Source organism: Cricetulus griseus (assembly GCF_003668045.3).
Source record: "Cricetulus griseus strain 17A/GY chromosome 1 unlocalized genomic scaffold, alternate assembly CriGri-PICRH-1.0 chr1_0, whole genome shotgun sequence".
Classification (NCBI taxonomy): Eukaryota; Metazoa; Chordata; class Mammalia; order Rodentia; family Cricetidae; genus Cricetulus; species Cricetulus griseus.
In genome coordinates, this window is record NW_023276806.1 from 204,950,510 (window position 1) to 204,972,568 (window position 22,059).

General features: G+C 39.7%; 1 protein-coding gene and 1 non-coding gene across 3 annotated transcripts in view; both read right to left on the reverse strand.

Annotated features, from left to right (window-relative positions):
* Positions 1–1,893: 1,893 nt before the first annotated feature.
* The window catches only part of Cped1 (cadherin like and PC-esterase domain containing 1), a 266,707-nt gene continuing 246,541 nt past the window's right edge, over positions 1,894–22,059 (reverse strand). The window contains exons 21-22 of one of the 2 annotated variants that reach the window (XM_027389966.2): positions 20,950–21,096; positions 1,894–3,764 (exon numbers count right to left, since the gene is read on the reverse strand). In XM_027389966.2, the coding sequence (XP_027245767.1) occupies positions 3,540–3,764; positions 20,950–21,096 (372 nt within the window). In that variant the 3' untranslated portion in view covers positions 1,894–3,539. Of the gene's footprint in view, positions 3,765–8,620; positions 9,091–20,949; positions 21,097–22,059 lie in introns of those variants that run through there. The other variant, XM_027389967.2, reaches the window with a different exon arrangement.
* On the reverse strand, positions 10,202–10,370 carry LOC113832642. The gene has a single exon (XR_003480068.1). It is a non-coding gene; the product is annotated as a U1 spliceosomal RNA (small nuclear RNA).

The following is a 22,059-nucleotide window of genomic DNA, read 5'->3' on the forward strand; positions in this document are numbered from 1 at the left end:
TTTAGCAGATTTTCAGGGCAGGGAGAGGAGGTCCTGATAACTTCTGTATCAACTCCTTAGGCTGATATGATCTATCAAAAATGCCTTCACTTCCAAGAGTAATAAAAAACATTTGAAATTTAAATGCATATAAAAAATAAAGGCAGGCACGATGATTCATGAATCCCAGCATTCATTAGGAGGATCTTGAGTTCCAGGCCAAGGTTTGGCTACATAGGTAGCCTATTTCTCAAAAACAAGCAAGGCAGCCAAAAAGCAACAACAAAAGTCAAAATACCATTTACAGGGCAGTTATTCCTTGACCCAGTCAAAGCTGTATGAGCAGGGTGCTGCTGTTTGGTGCTGGGATGCACAAGTTTGAAGTTACTGTTCCAATTGCGTAGTTTAAGTTCAACAATACTAGCATCGATGCTGGTGATTTTCTTTTATTTTGTTTCAGCACTTGCTTAAATGAAGGGCAATGCTTAGTGTGCTCTTGGATCAAGCTTTTATAACACTAGATGCCTCTTCTCTCCTTTCATGACAAAGCCTTAGATCTGAGAAGAGAACTCTTACTGGATATTGTAATTTTGGACCCATTTTGAAAAATATTTATTTGGAATTTTTCAGTGAAATGGAACTAAAGGGACAAACTAAAGATGTAGGATACCATTGGGCTTTATTTTCTTCCTTATTTCCATTAGAATTGTTTCCAGTAAGTTCCCCCAATGCTTTAAAGTGAATGAAACTCAGTCCTCTGTAGGGAAGACTTAAGGGCATAAAGGAAACTAGTCTAAAAAAGGTCCAGTGACTCCAATGTAAACCAGCCCAGCAAGAAAGGGTGAGTGTCATGGCATCTCTATAAAGTCCTGCTTGTTTACAGGTGAACAGTACACTGCACCTTTAACACACACACACACACACACACACACACACACACACACACACACACACACACACACTCCATCTCTCATGCTCACACATGATACACACACTTACATACATATACAAACTCTCACACACACATACACAATACACATGCACCCACACACCCACCCCCACACACCCAATCCACATGTACATGCTCCCTTACACACACAGGCACACCCAGGAACTCCCACCCAGTGTCAATAGAGCTGCTTGGAAATGTTTGTGCAGCTATTCTTGACTTTTAATATGATAAATGTTTTGTTTTAAGTTTAGTTTAGATTGGATGCTGATCAATTCTTACTCAAAACAATACACTTCCTGCAACTTTCACACTTAAAATGTTTTTAAAGGCCTACTCCTATTTTCTCTCCTCAAATTAAAATGTTCTAAAATGGAAAAATATGTTTATGATGGCACATATTCACATCTAATTACCCAGTGCAGAATACAGTTTCTTCAGGTAAGAAAAGACTCAAACACTCACTAGAATTTCAGTGCCTTCCCTTACAAAACTTAAAAAACAAGAAATTCTTACTATTAAACTACATTCAAAAGCTTTGGTCACGGCAGCGTTCATCCCATCCATTGCTGAGATTGTGTCAGAGCTGAAGGAAGTATGTGGTTAATCCTGCTTGTCACACACTCCAGCATGAGAATCCACTCAACAATACACCTTCCCAGTAGGCACTCTTTGTGTGGTTGTATAACTCTAGTAGATGAGAAGCTAAGGGGAGGGAGAGATGGCTCAGTGGCTACGGGCTCTTGTTCTTGCAGAGGTCTGTGATTGGATTCCCAGCATTTGCACAGTGGCTCAGAACCCTCTGTAACTCCAGTTCCAGAGACTCCAATGCTGAGCACCAGGAACGCATGTGGTACACATACAATACATACATGCAGGCAGAACTTTCATATATGCAAAGTAAAATAAATAAATCTAAAACACTTTAAAAGAGGAAAGTTAAAAGATACTCCCTGAACACATGATTACCAGTTAGACATTTATTGAAAATACATTAAAATTGTTTCTCACATCTAGTAGCATTTCAGTGGTGAAAAGGACAATACCAGATGAACTCAAGTCAGAGGATTTTTACAGTGACACTGATAGTGAGTTACAGAAATCTAGCATTAAATGTAATGCTGCTGTGGAATATGCAATGCCTTAAAATTTGATGGAGCAGCTGTATCAATTGCTAACATTTCATATCATCAAAAATAACTGAAAATCTAAAAACAGTGTTTGTATATAGATGCATGTATGGAAAATATTTCATTTTTAAGTTAATTTGGTACTATTGTTCAAAAAATCTATTCAAAAATGCATGTTGTTTATATCAAGTGATATTCATACTTAAACATAATTTAATACAGTTAAATAAAAGTTCATGTTTATGTCCTTACAAAAATATATATAAAAATAGAGATTTGAAGGTGGATATTCATTCTAAATAACTGATGGGTCAATAGAACAAAATAGTTTCACTTTTTAAGGCAATGAATTTGAGGTATTTGTACATTTAGTAATCTTAGTTACATACTGAGTTAGGCCTTCTCAGCTTCTTCTCCTCACCCCCAAATTATCCTTTAAAACCCACCATAGCAGTGAGATGTTATCCCATAACAAGGGACTTGTGTAATACTGCAACTTACCATTTTGTACCTAATAAGACAGAAGTGTCACTTATGTCATAATTTTATGAAAAAAAATACTTGTATGCTTACTCTAATTTGAATTAAACACATTTGTTCAAATAAAAATACACACACTAGTCACATAATACTACTTGTGGGTACATAGAGAATTCTTTATGTTTACACATTTGAGAACCTGCAATCCTTTGCAAAAATGTAATTGTCGGCTTACATCAGATTCATCTATGGAGCAAGTGAAGCTTCTTTAGGAATGACATCCACGAACATAACAAAGTAACAAATGGGGAACTTTATTTTTTCACACTTTAAAATTATGCATATCACCAATTTAGACTGTGCTCCCCATCTAAATTTACAGTTGGTGTGTGTGTGTAACTCACAGGAACACAAAGTCAAATACAATATTGTTGTTGCTAGCAGAGAATCTCTTTGAATTCCCTGGTAGAGCATCACTCCTGGTCTTTTCCTTCCATTACAAACTTTTAAAAGTACAAGAAGAAATGTTTTTCATAAGCATTAGATCCACAAAGCTCAAACCACAAAAAATACCCTGTTTTCTCCTGGTAAAGGATTAACTGTTATCCCTCCAAGTGGAATGTAATTGTTTCTTCACCATGTTAGTGGGCCGATGAAGAGGATAGCACAGGGACAGCATTATCAATCATATCCCCATATTGTTACATTTCTAAATTTTTGTTTATCATATTGCACTACAATACCTGGTCCACGTGGTCCTAGTTTGTGATCACATTTCAAGTGATCTCCTTATAGTACTGTCCTTCGGTCTGAAACCATCAATGGATGCTCAAGGTCACTTTTGGATGCATTCAGTCATAAGAAAAATGTGTCGTTACTCCTTTGAAAGCTGTATGCTTTGGTGTGCGTGCTTGCCCTGCTGAGTGTGCAATCATTGCCAAGTATGTGTGAGGCACATTTGGTTCTCAGGCCATTGTCCAGGTGAATGGCTGAGATCTCCTTCAGGGAGCCCGTGCAGACCTCTGACTCGCACACATCCTGCTGAGCAGGATTTCAGAACAAACCTGGTTTATTGGACCTCTGACATGATATGGTGAATGAACATTTGGGACAGAATTTTGCCGTTGTAGTTTGTTTTGACTGCTGAAGTATTTCCCCACAATATGGTTCTTGGATCTTTTCATCTTGATAACATGGTGCTCTCTGGATAACTTTGATTTCACTACCTGCAAATGAAGATCAAGAAATCAGGGGTGAGAAACCACAGATATTTGAACTCCACACAGACTGATATAACGGACTGTTATGCTTGCACTACATTGCTGCCACACGGATGTTGTCTAAAGGGCACAGAGATGATTTACATAAACAAGAACCAGTGTAACCTGTGTCTCACAAAAGATCACAGCTGAAGTTAGAAAGAAGTCTTGTCATTTTTAGTCTTCTGTTTCCAGTGCAGCTGAGGAACTGTTCCATAAGATGCCTCTCCCACACCGGCCGCGCATGTGTGTGTGTGTGTGTGTGTGTGTGTGTGTGTGTGTGTGGTGTGCAAGCATGTGAGTATTTGGACCGGATGCAGTAGCATATGGTTTGACATTATCTCTCTACAGTAGAGCAGATACTTTTGTGAATTTCCATGTCATTGATTCAAACATGGTACTTTAAGTCTGTCATGGAACAAAATGGCAACCCACATTATTTTCAGAGACAATAAAAGGACTTTCCCACTCCTTACCCATGTGTTATAGTTAGAAGTTTCATTTCTTTGGACAGTTAGTAAATCATGGAACCTGCAAAAATAGCCTATTCTTGAAGCTTTATATATTTTGTATGTGCATATGCCTATATTTCAAACATTATTCCAAATAGATGATATTCTAAAGAGTTTACAATCAAATGCTTTCTTCCTATCTCTTTTCCTACCTCAGCCACTCAGTGCTCTGTCCCTACATATTACCATCTTTGTGTGATTATATAAGGAAACACCTAAGCATAAATGTGACATGGAACCTTGAAATAATATCACTGCAGTGTTCTGCAGCCAAAATAAAGACAATTTTTAAATGTGATTTTGTCTTGAGTTTGGCTTCTGAAATTGCCATAATGGGTCTATGTGCTAATTACATGCAAAATGAAAACAAGTTATAATAACACACAAGGCTGTAGTACTTTAAACATTATTTTAGTACTTGGGGGCTGATGTGTTTGCTACTCTTAAGTAGATATATAGATAGGATATCCAAAAATATGTACTTCAGTATCTCTGAGAGAAATAGATTTCACCTAAAAGAAGTGTCAGGGTTTTGCCTTGTCTCAATAGGAAACTTGATAGTTTACTTCTGATTTTAGAGAGCTGAAGTTAATCTTGGAGAAAGAAAGATGAGATGATGGGTTCTCCCAGCAGTTGTAGAAGGCTAGGCTAATTAATACTCTCAAATCACCAATGTTCCTGTCAGACGTCATTTGAAATGGACTCCTGAATGCACCTGTTGGTGATTGGTGCAACCACACTTGGTTCATTTTGCCTTGATTTTGAAAAGTCTTTTTAGGGAATAATAAAAGATTGTTTCCAAACTCTTTTTTCTAGTGTTGCTATGATTTGATACTGAATCTTGAATGCAAACAAATAAAGAGAATTATTTCGGTTTTGATTTACCAAACAAAGTAAATTCCTTCAAAACTGCTACTGTGAGTTAAATCCATTAAAATACCCTGTAGTAGTGTATGTCACACAACTAGCAATACAATTTACTTCAGGACAGAAAAAACACTTCAACGTTATGAAATATTTCATTATAGGAAATTACCATAGCATTATGTGGAAATACATAAGCGTTTACTCTGAAAGCCCAAATAAGTCTACTGAAAATGATCATATAGTCTATCGATAATTAAGAAAAATATTAAAAACATCTCTTGCAATACCAAATAATTAAGTTCACCAAATGATCTACCAGCTGCAAACGAAGAATGCACAAGTTTAATTAGGCACAATGATTTGTGAACTATCGAAGAGATAAGCCACAACAGGGCTTTACAGCTGATTAAAGTGCATTGTGCAATTGGGGGATGCATGTCAAATTCTAAAATACAAGTTATAAATCAATATAGGGCCACGCGGTGGTGGCTCACACCTTTAATTCCAGTACTTGGGAGGATGAGGCAGGCAGATCTCTATGAGTTTGAAGCCAGCCTGGTCTACAGAGTGAGTTCCAGGACAGTCAAAGCTATATAGAGAAGCCCTGCCTCAACAAACAAACAAACAAACAAACAAACAAACAAGCAGGAATTTAACCATGATCACTTGAGAACTGGTGGTTGGTGGTTGTGGAGTGGGCTTTTTCTGTGAACTATTTTTCTGTAAATATGAACTGTCAACCCTCAAAATTCATCATGGCTTGATTCATCCTTGCCAAAATGAAAACCTTCTTAGTTAAGGAGCTTTGCTTCTTTCTTCTTCCCACACAGACCTCTCCACTGTGTGTGTGTGTGTGTGTGTGTGTGTGTGTGTGTGTGTGTGTGTAGAGGGGAGGGGATTGTGTGGGGGGGAACAGAACAACAGCAATGTCTGGGATCCATAGCCTTATTATTTGTAATGTGGGGTGCATGCCTGTGCATGAGTGTGTGTATGTGTGGTGTATGTGCATGTTTGTGTGTGCGCCCACTAGTCTGTGCATCTGTTCTTATAATTGAACCCAGGGTCTGGTACATGCTAAGTACTTAGAGCCATTGAGCCATAACCACAGTCAAGGTTCACAGTCTAAGTCCCAGGTAGAGCTGTGTTCTCTGAAGACCTCATTGTCCTTCAGAAGCACCACTCTTCTGCCCAGTTTTCCTTCTGTTCCTCACAGATACATGCCAGCCAGGGATATCTTCCCCCAATGCCTTTATAACCCAACATCTAGAAAACAGTTCTAATCCTGTCCTCATACTGATTGTCAACAGGATATTTACACATCAGATTTGATAAGACATTCATCTTGAATCGGAGTCTACTAGGAGCTGGAGGAAAATATGGATTGAATAACAGTGTGTTTTTATAGTGAGCTCCAGGTTTGTGCAGAGGGCGTCTGGTACACATAGCTTGTGTAATGTACAGATAGGTAGATATTCTGGTCAGGCTGCATCAGTTATCAGGGATAAGAAGCCTTGCGGGGGGGGGGGGACCATAAACTGTGCTTTTTACTTGACCACAGATATAGCTTATAGCTGCTCGTGGATAAAGGATAAAGTTGTCTGGCTGAGTTCCATGCTCTGCAAATAAACTATAAGCGAACATTGAAGAAAAAGCCTTATTTCACCAAATGGCCCAATTTGTTGGAGCCTAGGCTTTGATTTGTTGGAGCCTAAGCTTTGAAAGCCCAGTGGCTGTCAGTACAGAGAGGACAAAATGAGTCTGCAGAGAACAGTACAGATATGTGCCCGAAAACACACATCTGTGGGCCTGGCAGAGCAACAGAAATGAGTGAGCAAGACCAGTGTCCGGGGAAGCGGTAGCCTGTGCTGGAAAAACCCAGTAATCACTGATCTCCTTGGAGTGGCTTGTCCCAAGTATGCCTAAAGTCATACTGTCATACTTCCAGAAGTTGAGATGCATCGTTAGCAGGTGGAGGCAGATTAGATTCTTCGGGGAAACATACTGAACAGAACACATAGTGGGTCTCATTTGCCTAGTTTTAGAGGTCAAAAGTCTGGATGCAGAGTGTTTGGGACAGAATCTGGCATTAATCACAGGCTCAATGTTTGTTAAACTGCCAAGTATATTTTACATTGTTTTATTATACTTAATGCCTACATTAAGAAAGATTTCTTTTTTCCTTCCTTTCTTTATTTAAATTAAGAACACGCTTGTTTTACATGTCAATCCCAGTTCCCTCTCCCTCCCCTGGCCCCCACCAACCCCCTATCCCATCTCCTTTAGGCTCCCTAGGGAAGGTGAGGCCTTCCACGGGGATCTTCAAAGTCTGTCATATCATTTGGACCAGGGCCTAGGCCTTCCCCAGTGTGTCTAGGTTGAAGAGTATCTCTCTATGAAGAATGAGCTCCCAAAGTCCATTCATATACTAGGGATAAATACTGAGGCCCCATAGATTGCTCAGGCCTCCTAACTGAAACCATGGGGTCTGGGTCAGTCCTATGCTAGTTTCCCAAATATCAGTCTGGGGTCCATTAGCTCCCCCTTGTTCAGGTCAGTTGTTTCTGTGGGTTTCTCCAACCTGGTCTTGACCCCTTTGCTCATCACTGTTCCCTCTCTGCAACTGAATTCCAGGAGTTCGGCTCAGTGTTTATCTGTGGGTGGAGATAGATTTCTTTGTGGGGAACAACCTTCAATGTTATTCTTTCTGGAACTTAATTGTAAAATTTGGGTTAAAGGGACCTGCAAGATAGCTTGGTGGGTAAAGGAGCTTGCCATCAAACCCAGCAATCTGAGTTCAATTCCCCAGGACCCACATAATGGAAGGAGACAACTGACTTCTGTGTGTTTTCTCTGATTGACACACATGTGCACATGCTTACACTCACATATGCATTAAATAAACAAAGAAAAGTGTGATGAGGGTCACTGAGTTATAAATATTTGAAAATGTAACTAAATGTATGCAATATTCAATAGTGAGATGGAAAGAACAATGCTTGTTCTGCAGATTAAAAAGCATTTCATACATTCTCATTGTTACCAAAAAATTTATGTAGAAATAAATTCTAAATTGTGCCCAGTGTTATGTAAGTCTAGTAACCATAAGTGTTGAAAGCCCAACACATTTAAAAAATAGGATGGAAACCAAGAATGTAAGTTTAAAATGGAGCTATGGACCAGGGATGGTGTAGCACACCTTTAATCCCAGCACTCAGGAGGCAGAGGTAGGTAGATTTCTGAGTTTGAGACCATCCTGCTTCACAAATGGAGTTCCAGGACAGCCAGAACTATACAGAGAAACCCTGTCAAAAACAAAACAAAACAAAAAGCAAAACCAAAAAACCAACCAACCAACCAACAAACCAAAAGAGCTATGTACCACATTGCAAATGTCTACAATGTACAGGGGGTGGTGGTGGTTAGTTTTATTGTTCATACTTATTTAAAAACTCTTAAAGTGAACAAGAATCCATGTAATCGTTTTGTAATGAAAAATCAAAAGAGAAACAAAATAAGGTAGTATTTCATATATAAATTCTTAATGAGTCCTCCCTCCCCTTTTCAATATTAAGAGTTCTCTGCGCTAGAAAACACATGGAGGAATTCAGATATGGTCCCTACCCTCCAGAGGACTATATAAAGACACATGTCTAAGATACTTGAAGTAGGAACAAGAATGAAGTGACTTCAAAGACATTGTCTGGGACCAGATCTACAAGGTCAGGCATCATGTTGTTTCCATGTAATGAATAGTCCCCAAGTACATTAAGGAGCCGGGTGCTAATTTATGGTAGGCCTGAGAATCTCTTTCCATGCCCATTATTTCTTTGAACTTCTTTGTAATGATCAGCATCCAGCCTTCAAACAGCTACCTGTCTCCAGATGTCAAAGCATCAACTTATTTCAGCTCCAGTCTAGAAAGCGGAGAAAAGGTAATTTAGGCGAGTATTTAAAGAATGGATATGTTCTGCCAAAAAAGATGTTTCATACCTGTACAGTCAAAAGTTCCTTTTTTGTTTTTTTTTGTTTTTGTTTTTGTTTTTTTTTTCTGATCTCGTGTGGAAACAAGTCAAGTTGGGATCCTTCCAACAGTCAGAGGGCCATTTGGGGTTCCTAAAATCCAACTCCTGTGCCTAGTGTAGCGTGGCTTTGAAAGAGAGCAGCCAGTGACACAAATGTTCAGTTGTCTCTGAGCAATGACTATATACAGTGTGTGTGAGCTGTTAGAATACATCAATGAAAGAATTAGTACTTGAAGTCAGGACAGAGGGTCCAGATGAACGGGCACACAGATCACCTCTGCCAGGGACTAATACTAAGTGACGCATTCAAACGCTACTCTACGCTGGGCAACAGAGGACAGTAGGTGTGCCTTCCTAGCAAGGAAAGGACCCATTACATGTGGTTAAAATTAATACAGTCAATGGGTATATACACATATGACTTGGCAAATAACAAACTTTTTGCTCTCCTTAATACAAAGTGAGTCCTTTTACCTTTTCCTTTGCCTACTTTCTAAGTTTGCTGTCGGGAATTATATTTTAAATTAAGAATAAGTAAAGGACAACCAATCTTCATAAACCATGATAGCCTATCAGTTTCTATAACACAGTCTTCCATTGAGCACATCTTACAATAAAGATTGATCACAGCAAAGATCTAGGATACAATATGGTAGTCACAGCTATGGACTTCCAACTTTATTTTCACGTAAAAATTAGTCTTTCAATAGTAATTGCTATGCCAATCTGCTAACTGCCATACTAAGGATAATTTGGGAGTGGAAACCCATGTGATGGGCATATAAAAACTCCATAGGTGATCACTTACCTGATGCTGATTCTGTGCAGGGAGAACAGGGGTTTTGTCCTTTGTAGCCCAGAAGTAACTTTTACCTTAGCTTAAAATATGTTGAGGCATCTCTCAGTTTGCAACTGTATGTCTGCTTTTATTTTTATGTAAATAAATTGTGGTCACAGAGCTGTTTTATGTTGTGTAGACATGCCACATTTTCTGTCTTTTATTCAGGAGAGAGTAGGAATGCAGTCCCCCCCCAAGTGCTGCAAATTAATGCATTCAAATTTCCCACATTTGGAGAAATCTCAGGGGTCAGCACATCCGGAGTGCAATGGAAGAGACTCGCCCTGGGAAAACCACTTTCTCGATCATGGTATCTCCCCTGTCAGGTAAGTATATGAAATGCCCCATTTCAACTTGATTAGTTTTGACCTATGACTTTTGTTAAGACTTTCCAAACAAATGGAGAACTATTTTACGTTACACCACAAAACGAGCATTGCAACTTTAACTATTAAGCATGGGCAATTTTAACACTCAAAATTGATTTCACATAAACATTTATCAGAATGAATGTCTTGCTCGCTATGGCAATTAATAGCTACATCTGAAATAACTTTGAATTTTCCAAAAGCTAGTATGGAAAGGGCAGGCTCACTGAACTGGAAATGTGTCAGGCAGATATGTGACAAGCAAATACCTTTTCTAAAACTCATCTCGACCTGAATAACCTCCAAGGAACTTTTGATGTGGTTCCAGGCTCAGAGAACAAAATAGGAAACAATTTCCATGGTGTAAGTGTTCCAGAACTGCCTGGACGGGGTCAGACGGGTGATCTGACTGCCGAGTTGCATGGTGATTATGGATGGGGGCTGAAGAGCAACAAGTTGACCAAGTCCTAAGGCTAGAGAACATGGGATTGATAGTAGGGAATATGCTACCATCTTATAAGCGCGAGCTGCTGAAGGACTGTTGAAAGACAGTTCACTTATAGACTCACTCTGCATGCTGGCTTGTCTTGAAATCATGCCTCACTAAAAATAGAAGCCCAAGAATCCATAGAAATGGGATCAAGCTAAAGCAACACAATGCATCTAGAAGCTGGTATTTCTAATTTTTAATTCCATTTCAGGGCATCTCACAATTTTGGCAAATAACGAGGAATGCTTTTCTTACACTCGCTCCCCAAGTATTTAATTATGGCACATTCAAAAGCTGTATCGCTTCAAGGGAGTCCAAGTTTTGAATGAGACAAAGATGCTGAGGATTAGGTTACAAAGATTAAATTTTTTAAGGGTTGAGTTTTGTTTGTTTGGGGCTTTCCAGATTTCTAGTGAGCACACTGTTGCTGTCTTTCACAACACCTCCTTAATAAACTTCTTTTCTCTGAGTGCTTAGCTCATAGCTCAGTGGTTCTAACCTTTCTAATGCCAAGATCCTTTAAAACAGTTCCTCATGTTGTGGTGACCCGCAGCCATAAAATCATCTTCTTGCTACTTCAAAACTGTAATTTTGCTACTATTATGATGATAATGTTTGATGGTCTTACATGGCCCCTGTGAAAGGGTCATTCAACCCCCAACTGAGTCAAGACACACAGGTTGAGAACCTGGCCCTATATTTTCAGTGTTGGCTCTGCGAGCAAACTGTGCTGGAGAGTGAGCAGTTTGATTATACGGTGTTATAGAATATTGTCTAGCACTACTATGCAGCTTCCCAGTGATTTCCTGTCCCTTAACTTAAATTTTCCCTTAGTCTGAGTTCCTACTTTACTCTAGTTACACATATCTCTTGGAAGGCAACTCTTATGGGTTTGTTTCATCTCTGTCTCTTGAACTTAAAAATTACAGTTAAGAATAAGGCATCAAGCTGGGAATGGCATCTTCGGCCTATAATTCCAGTATGTGGACGGCTAATACTGGAAGATCCTCTTAAGTGATCCCGGTCTGGAGTACAGGATGAGGTCTAGAAAAGCCTGGGACACAGGGAGTTTAAAAAGTAAACAAATAAAGAAGCAAACCAAAACAAAGACAGAACTACCACTCAGAGACACTTGGTGTGACCAATGTTTTCTCCCGCTAGCTTCCCTTTAGGGATTTGCTCTGACAACACTGTCTTTTTAAGAGACCTCATTTCTCATTAGGTCACATCTACAGCCTTGCTCTGGTTGCTGCACTCCAGGAGGTGGGTTTAAGAGCTCTATTGGCCAGCTATCAATTTAATCTTTATTTTACCTCTCCAGTCTCGAGATGAAATTGTCTTTTACTATACCAGTGCTTCCACTTCCAAGCCTGCTGTTGATGTGTAAAGTACTGTAAAGCATGGATGCAGGTTCCTGGCTGAATGAACCCGGAGAAAGGGCCCGGTGGCTGACAATGAAAGGTTTGCACCACAAGCTCAAGTTCAACTGCATTTATTGTAAGGGCTTTGTGATCAGTTAGTGTACTAATATCTGAGAATCCATAAAGTAGAGGTATAGTAAGTACTAAAGAGGTACAAAAATGGAACCTGAGATAGGTTATTAGCTGCTAATTTATTGGGAAATATATATTCACACAAGGAGTCAGTGACCAGATTTGGTACTCGGAGAAGTCCTGTCTCAGATGCTTCCCAAAGCTGACTGAAACCCGAGAGAGTGTGTGCCCGGCTCTCTCTCTCCCTTTTCTACACCCTTCTACATACCTGTGAACATGCCCAAATGGGCGTGGTCAGCAGTACAGGTAATCAGGGTCTCTCCCTACACGTACTTTTCAGATATAGATCCGGTCTTCACCAGGACAGAACATGAAACAATATGGGCAATGCTACTCCAGGCAGTTCAGAATCTTAATTAGATTCTTAAAAGTTGGCAGTGAACTTCTTGACATCATAGTCTACCACATGCAGCATGAAGGGCCAAGGGCCCAGCTTTCCCAGTCACACTAACATTCTAGGTTCTGGCATTGCAAAGTACAGGATGTACAGTTACTGCACAGAGACATAATACCAGTTTAACATAAGGTAATGACACTCTGTTTATCTTCCCTTTAATTATTCTCCTTAAGAGAAAGCCAAATTTAATTGGTAGCCCCAACTAGTCACACTAGAGTACTATCTTAACTACTAAGCCATCTCTCTAGGCCCCTAGAGTACTATCTTTTTTAATTGAAAATTAAAACAATGTGTTCTGACTGTGGTTCCCCTCCCCTCCAAGATCCTTCCCACCTATCTGACTTCTTTCTCTCTCTTTTCAGAAAACAGACAAATTAAAAAAAAAATCAAATAGCTGGGCGTTGGTGGCACACACCTTTAATCCCAGCACTCAGGAGGCAGAAGCAGGCAGATCTCTGTGAGTTTGAGGCCAGCCTGGTCTCTAGAGCGAGTGCCAGGATAGACTCCAAAGCTACACAGAGAAGCCCTGTCTCGAAAAACCAAAAAAAAAAAATCAAATAATAATGCTGATAATAATAATAATAAAAACAGCAAAGAGGTGTAAGAAACACACACAAAAACAAAATCCATAAAAATACAAAACTGGAAGCCACAACATAGAAGCATCAGTAAGATATTAAAAATGTTCAAAGGAAGAACTATGTGACAAAAACAATCTATAGAACCTCTGCTGAGTTCGTTTGCATTGGTTATCTACCACCAGGCATGAGGCTTACCCTTAAGTGTGGTTTATAGGCCCAGTGAGATGTCATTGGAGAAAACTGAATCTTCCATTGCATGTGGTTGTCAATTGGGTTAGGGCTGGGCGTTTGTGTCCGCTTTCTTTCTCAGCACTGTGACTGCCTCTGGCTTAGACATGTTTATTCTCCCACAGTCTCTGTGGGTTCACATGTGTGTCCATCTGTTGTGTCTGGAAGACACTATTTCCTTGATGTCATCTATCCCCCTTTGGCTCTTACAATCTTTCCACCTCCTGTTCTGCATAGCACCTTAAGCCCTGAAGGGAGGGATTTGATGAAGACCTCCCATTTAGGACACAGTGTTCCAAAGTTAGAGTACTATCTTTAATACAACATTTTACACCCAATCATCTTAGAAAGGCCTGAGGTCTCTCATGGCTAACGAATCCACCCTCATCAGGTACTGTGTTCTTATTTAAACCTCACCAGGGACTGACCTCTCTAATCTAATTCACTTGTAAAAAAAAAATGTGAGGCTCCTCTTGCAGGTAATGGAATGAGTCATTTTATACAGAACGAACTATCAGCAATCAGTTTCCTGAACAGGAAAGGGGGATGGTACAGGAATAAGAAAAATGTGTCCTAGTCCTTGAAACTGGAAGCTATGAAATGAAAACATCAAGATAATCCATTGCAAATAAACAAGAAGGAAGAAGAGATACACACCTCCCCCACCTTGCCCCAGGGACTTTGACCCCTTGCCCATTAGTGGAGGGAGGCATTGCTCCAACAGCCTCCATCTTATCTGCATTTTTATTTTTTATTTTATTTTTTAAAAGATTTATTTATTATGTATACAGTGTTCTGCCTGCACGTATGCCTGCAGGCCATAAGAGGGCACCAGATCTCATTATAGATTGTTGTGAGCCACCATGTGGTTGCTGGGAATTGAACTCAGGATCTTTGGAAGAGCAGGCAGTGCTCTTAACGGCTGAACCATCGATCTAGCCCCTGTATTATTAACTCAATTATTTTTCCTGAGTGAAGAAATATGATGAAGGCTTTTCTTTTCTCTTCTAAATCCAATGACCACCCCCCCTTAGATAAAAGGCCTTGTGAAATACCCCCCCCCCTTTGGTGTGTCTTTACAATTGATAGTCCCGTCCTTCCTGCCACCAGTATCGTATCACACATTCCAGTGTCAGATAGGACCTTCTTACTACCAAAACAATGAGGATTTCACAGTCCTCATCTGAATACACTTGACATTGTTCTGTCTTGAGAATTTTTCACTCTGGCTTTCCAGGGGACTGTATCTAGAGCTATACAAACTAACTATACTACAGTTCTGCCTCTAAGAGTTCATGCTCTGAATTTACATGGCCATGTTTCCCCAAGCTTTTCCTGATCTATTTTTTTATGGCTTCAACTATTGCCTCCCAATGCTACCTCCAGTCTCAACCTGCCCCTTGATCTTCATACCTGTGTATCCAACTGCCCGTTCAAGAAAACCACCTGGATGTCCTACAGGCATCTCAAATGCAACATGTTGAAAGCTGAACTAGTCATCTTCTCCTTAAGCTGATACCTTTTCAGTTCTTTGTCTTGCTGGCTGTCTCAGCTCTCTAATCAGCCATGCAAGTTAGGAATCCTCTTTGATTCTTCCCACTCCTTCATTCCACAGATAAAACCTACAGATTAAGCTCTTTAAATAGAGCTTGTGTTTGTCCATTTCTGCTGCCTCTGCCCTGTTTGTAGCAGGCCTTTACCATTTCTCCTATGACTTCTGGGAAAATTAACTTACGTTCTTGGCTTGGTTCGCTCCACATTTGATTATATGTTACGACTTTTGAAAGTCGATGTATTTATTTTTGTTTTATGTTCATGAGTATTTGCCTGCATGCATGTATATGCAACACATGGGTGCAATTTTCTAGTTGAAGAGGGTATCAGATACCCTGGCATTAGAGTTGCAGACACTTGTAAGCTATCATGTCAGTCCTGGGAACCACGCCCATGTTCTCTGCAAGAACAGCAAGTATTTTAGAAACAACTCTCGGGTCTTGGGTTCTAACTTTTTCAAACAAAAATGCTACCACCTCATTCTTCCCTGTAAGAGTTTCAGTACCACCTACAGGATTAAATGGTAAGTTTTCAACATGATTTGGTCCTTGACTAATTTTTTTCCAGTCCCCCTTTTTAGTGATACTGTAGAGTATCTAGCAACATCCATAATTGCTCATGTTCTATGAGAGCAGTGTCTCATTGTTCCATGGAGTCAGAATGGTCTACATCCCCAGACCCAGGCTAGTGCCAGTTTTCCTCCACAATCCAAGTGATCTTTTTTGTTTGTTTGTTTTTAAGAAGAGGTTCACTCAATCGTCAGACCATGTCCTATACCTCTTTGTGTGTGTGTGTGTGTGTGTGTGTGTGTGTGTGTGTGTGTAACTACCATGGCCTCTGCATATCTTTAATATGCTACTCCATATATTGTATCATATGGCTTTTTATAGCTTACGTCTTAGAAATATCTCGAGCCCAGGAACCAAATGTGCCTTATTTATTTTTTACTTTCTACTGTTTAGCTCAAGAAGTAGACTGACTAAACAAAGGCAGGATGATTGCATCCAAGAATAAACAAGACTGATATATTTGGAACAGGATGCAGGGCAAAGGCTTAGAAGAGTATTCATATGTAAACAGGACTCAGCAACTGGCTTGTTTGGGTTGTTAGCTGGTAAGGAATGATAAGCAAAAAACTTTACTTTACAAAGTAAAGTAGCAGTACAGGGCATACTAGCGAGAACAAAGGCTAAAGGGGGATTTGAGTCTTGCCTTGGGGACATAAGGCTTTTGAGACACTTTTTTTTTTTTGAGTTTTGTAACGCAGTCTCCAGCCAATTTCCCAACAGTAGTAAAGTTCTTTGAGTACATAAATATATTTTCTGAGAAAATTATCATTACAATTTATTACAAATACCCATGCTTTGGTAAGATATCTCTAAAGGTGCAATAGTGGCACTCATATCTAGGTGGTAACCAACACCCGTGTGATTGGACTTAAGGCCCACTCAAGGGGAAATCATGCATGCTACTGGAAAGCTAGCCAGTTACCCAGGGATAGTGAAGTCATGTGTCTTGAGGAGAAACTACTATATCCACTTTAATAAACCAGTATAATTCTGAAACACTTGTCCTTGTACTCACAGAGAAGTGTAATTCTCATCCCTCATCAAGGAAGTTTCTTTTTGCTGCACATGGAAAGAGTCTCTTTCTCAATACAGAAATCCACAACAGTCAAAATGCAGAGAACAACTAACCATGGGGCACCCAGTTCAAATGCATACATCTATACTACAATAGCACACCTAAGGTCAGGAAAGATATGAAAGAGGGGCCAGAGGACCGAGAAGCTAACTATGTGATTGTGTCTCTGACAAATGACAGTGAATGTACACCTCAACAGTGTAGTTGGTTAGACAAGGCCTGGATGATGACACTACCACCAACAGACATGCTAAAGCAGAGGGAGAAAAATCTCAGGGGCCTCCATCCCTAGACACTAATGACTATGGAGAGAAGAAGAATTAGTCTTCCTAGGTATGAACCCCTAATTGTTTTTCTAATAACAAGGGGTCAGTATATACAAATAGTATACACAAATAACACTAAACAGGCTCAACAGGTTGTATCCATATATTTCTGCATTTGTGTATATGTCACAATACTAATTGGGGGTGAGGCGGTTGTGAATTTGGAAGGGAGTGAGGGGGGCATAGGAAGGAGAAGGGTTGGAAAGAGGAGAAGGATGAGGAAATGATGTAATTTTATTTCATTTTTTTTAAAAATTACAAAAAGCAAATCCATACTAATAGTTAAATTCTGAGATTTTTCTGTATCAGTTATATATCCATTTTATTTTTCCTTTTTTTCTCAAAAGCCATTAATTCAGTTTTAGAGTGATGGAATTAAAGTGTGTGTGTGTGTGTGTGTGTGTGTGTGTGTGTGTGTGTGTGTGTGTGTTGCTGGGGATTGACACTAGGGCCTTGTGTACACCAGGACCTGCCAACGGTCCTATTGCTGAACTACATCTTCAGTCCAAAGTTATTTTGTTTGTTTTTCAGTCCTCATTGTGTTTAGATACTAAACTTTTGAAATGTGATGAAGTAAGAGAAAAAACATTATTTCTAATCTCCATCATAGCGTTTACTCAATTATGTCAAATAATAAAGTGTGTACTATTAAGACAAAAGGATCATGGAAAAGCCATCCCTAGTAGAGAACTGAACCTCCTTCATCGTTTCTTTCCATGTCTGCAAAACCAAGGCAACCTGTTGGGTCTTAATGCCAGATGCTTTCTGTCGCCTGAGTCAAAAGTTAGTCATATTTGCCAGATGTTGAAGCTATTACATAAGGCCTGCACAACTGATTAGGCTGATTACGCTAATTAATAATCACCCAGCAATTGTTATGGGTTTGCCCTTTCTGTAGCTAGATTTGGGCTGGTATTCCCGAATAGTTTCCAGGGCTCTGCTTCTCACAGTAGATGTTTGCTACACAGTGAAAGGCACCAGCAGAAACCTCTGTTGGGCAAGAGTTCCAGGGATCCTGTTTGTCATCCTGAATAAACACTGGAAAAATAAGATTCCATTCCCACCATAGGAAGAAACACCTGCTTTACTAATCAATAGGGACTTTTTAGTCAGGATGGATGCACACTATTTGGAGACAGCTTATAGATTCACAATGGCAGCCTATTCTCTTTTGATGCCATGATGGGCAAAAGAAGCTCTCCAAGACTTTCAGTTTTACCTGTGACAAGTTCAGAGAAGCAGGTTTGTTATATCTGCAGTAAAATTCTGACCACAGAGCAATGAGATGTAAAGGTTTCACTGAAATGGTTATACAAGCTCCTTGTAAGTATTCTTGGGTGTGTGTGTGGAGATAGTTTAATTGAGTACCAGAGGATAAAACTCCTGCACCAAAGTTCTTGAGGTTCTAATACTACTGTTTCTTGTTTTTGCTATTATTTTAAAGTGAACCTTTCTTTTTCTTTTTTTTTTTTTTTGGCCAATCTCATAAAATGAACATGAAGCAAAAAATGAGACTGAACAGAATTTTAACATTTCATTGTGTGATACCTTAGAAAGATTATAAAATGTCGGTATCATCATGAGAGACTGAGTGAGGTACACACCCTTCAAACTGCCATAAAGGGTGATCATGCCCTTGATCAGTGAGTGAGTTTGGAGACCCTTGCACAGGGGTCAATTGAGAAGGATGACCTCGTCAACTTCGTAGTGTATCTGCAAAGGCAAATGCTCCTGGAAGCCACTTCCATCAAAACCAGGAGAGATTGAGCATGGATTTTGGCACTCAAGAATTAGCTGACATCATCTGTGGGAGACGCACACAATCAAGACAGTGTACATTAGGAGTAAAATCAACAAAAAGCAATCTGTGCATGATCGCTGTAGGAAAACTTTATAACCTCATAAGTGAAATATTCTACCTGTCATGCTTAAATATTTCTCTTGTAAATTAAAGATAGCTTTTTGCTAGGAGTAATTCTAAATCTGTATTCTACTGCTGGTGGTTTTGTGTGTGTGTGGTTTTCAAATCCCAGGACTATTAGTATGAACTGACTGACACTGTGACAGTAGATCCATGTAACACAATCATGTGGGAAGGACATCCTCTGGTTTTAATTGGAGCTGTGCTCTAAGTCTTTGGAGGACAGTTCCTTTTTAGTCTTTCAGAGCACTAATGCTGGAAAAGAAAAGCACAAACCCTTCCTCCAGTGTACTAATTGAAGACATATTACATAAACACCAGTAAGTAAACATTTCCTAAAAGAGGTTAAAAAATGCATGCCATTTTTTAAAATGCCAATTTTCTGTGAGTTTGGTGATCATTGGCTTGCTTTTTTGACACACCATGATCCTGGGATGGTTCATTGTTTTTTGTGTTTTTGTTTTCTTCTCTCCTAAACTACCCAGGCTTGTATTTCTAAGCATTTACTTTTATAAATAGGAAAAGTACTCTACGGGTGGTATATTTTCTTATGGAAGTAATTAGCAGACACACAGTATACTACAACTTACAATCTGTTATGCAGCAACATGGCCAAGTTTCAAGTTGGTTGTTCAAAACTTAGATGTTCCTTACCATTGCAGCCAACTCTCACTTCTCTGAGATTTAGTGTCTCTGGTTACATAAAAAGATGATGTGGCCTGGCAGTGGTGGTCCACTCCTTTAATCCCAGAACTGGGGTGGGGGGTGGGGCACAGAGTCAGGGAGATCATTGTGAGGTTGAGGCCAGCCTGGTCTACAGAGCAAGCTCCAGGGCTATACAGAGAAACCCCACCTTGAACCCCCACCCCCCAAAAAGACAGAAAGAAAAATGATGTCAATCTATCAGCCAATCATAGAGAATGGGCACTGTCTTAGTGGCTTTGGGGTACTTGTGAGGACCTGGGACCAAGAAGGAATGAAGACAACTAGATAAATAAACAGAATCAGAAATCGACTGTAGCATCATCTCATTAGTCAACTGACTAAATGTGCTCTGGGTTGTAAGTGAAAACCAACCAAGAGAACAAGTGGAGTGAATCAAGATCTGATGGGAAGGTCAACTGGAGTACCCTTCACCTGAGTGTCCAAAGCATCTCTTGAGACTTGCATACACACAAGGAATGACAGGGCACTTGTGCACCATGTGGTATGTCTGCTTCCTCTGAACTGAACCATTCCTTGCTAGAGGCAGATAAGAGACCCGAATAACCCAAGAGGCTAAGAAACTACAAGACTCAAGAAGCCCAGAAAGCTGTTGGATTCTTGAGTACCACTGTGGAGGTTATATCAAGCAGTGACAACTGCTGAGGAGAGGAGACTGTATGGTACAGCTTCCGGCAAATTGAGCAAGGGACTATGGGAATTCAGACTCTGTGATTCATCACCCATGTTGGGATGGGCTTTTCAGTGATGAAGATATCTTCAAACCACAACTCTGTGACTAAGCTTTCCCTGATGTTTCTGAAGGCAATTTTAATAAAGTCATTGGGATTTCTGGTGGAAGGGAAGTGTGAAGTCTATTGGAGAAGGCAACGCTCTTCAGACATCCACATCTTCTTGCCTTCATCCACCCAAGATCTTGGATTTTCCATGTTGGAACACTAACTTGTAGCATTTAATTTCACAAAGCTTATGCTCATATCAGCTTTTGACATATTTTTTTTTGCCCTTTTGGCATATTTTTCTCATGTAAAACAATACAGACAATACATTAAAGGTATAAGACAAACAACAGTCAAAAGTAAACCTAACAACCCCAAACTACAAAAATCTGAAAACCATTACAAGTACCTCATGGAAATGACATCCACAATTTCCCTGCAGAAATTCCTTGTGTCGTCCCATTGTGATAGTGAAAGTGTCTACTACTTCATAGCCATATTTTTTTGCAGCTTCCAGAATGCTCAGATTTTCTTTATGCAAGTTTTGTACTTCAGTCTGTATTACCAAGCAAGAGATATAGGGTTTTGATTAACAAACAATTATTTTATAATTTAGTAACTCAAACAGACATTATGTAAATTTCATCTTCTTTTACCAAGATTGGTTGTATTGAGAGAAGAATCCCATGTCAATTTTTAAAATAAAAGTGTAATCTATTTTTTTCTTAAAACATCAGCATAACTGTTTATGTATACATGATACAACAATAAACGAATGTCTTCTTCACCTAAAAACAATTAAGTTTATTGCTTGTAAATTTATTTAAAATTCTCAAATTAAAAAGTGATGTTTTACACACTACAAGGCAGACCTTCATCTACTTGGATCCTCACTTATTCAGCCACTTGAATATTAACTGGCACTTGAGTTTTGCTTAGCTTTTTGCTAAGGCGCAGAATGGAAGGGTACGTATTGTGTGGTCTGTGCTTGTAAAACACAACACTATAACTGGAGAAATGGGTGCATCCACAGTCAGTAAGTCCTTTACCGGGTGAAAACACAAGAGGAATAACTTCTAGGAGAAGTGGAGCATATAGACCATGACACAGAAGATTGTACAACAGTTTTGACTGGAGTTTGCTAATTGGACATGGAGGAGGAATATGCTTCCAGAAAAGCAGCGAAATTGGGTGAGGCTTTCATCTGTTGCCTCTCTGGGTCACAGTCCCCCACCTTCCCTGCAGTGTCGCTGGCAATGACTGAATCTGGCTGAGTTGTAGTCCAGCTTCCCTCTGTCAGGGAAGGACAACATCACCAATTACTAGAGCTCCAAACCTTCCCTTGGCCTGGTTAAGTTTCTTTAATCTAAGCCCCAGTCCAGCTCTCCTGTCACATCAGACATGTCTCAAATAGTCTTCAACACATTAGTGAAAAAAACTGAATGGTGCTCCTTAGACTGCGTTGCAAATGCTTCCTGCTTGCTCCTTAACACTTCCTGTTATCATCTCTAGGCATTTC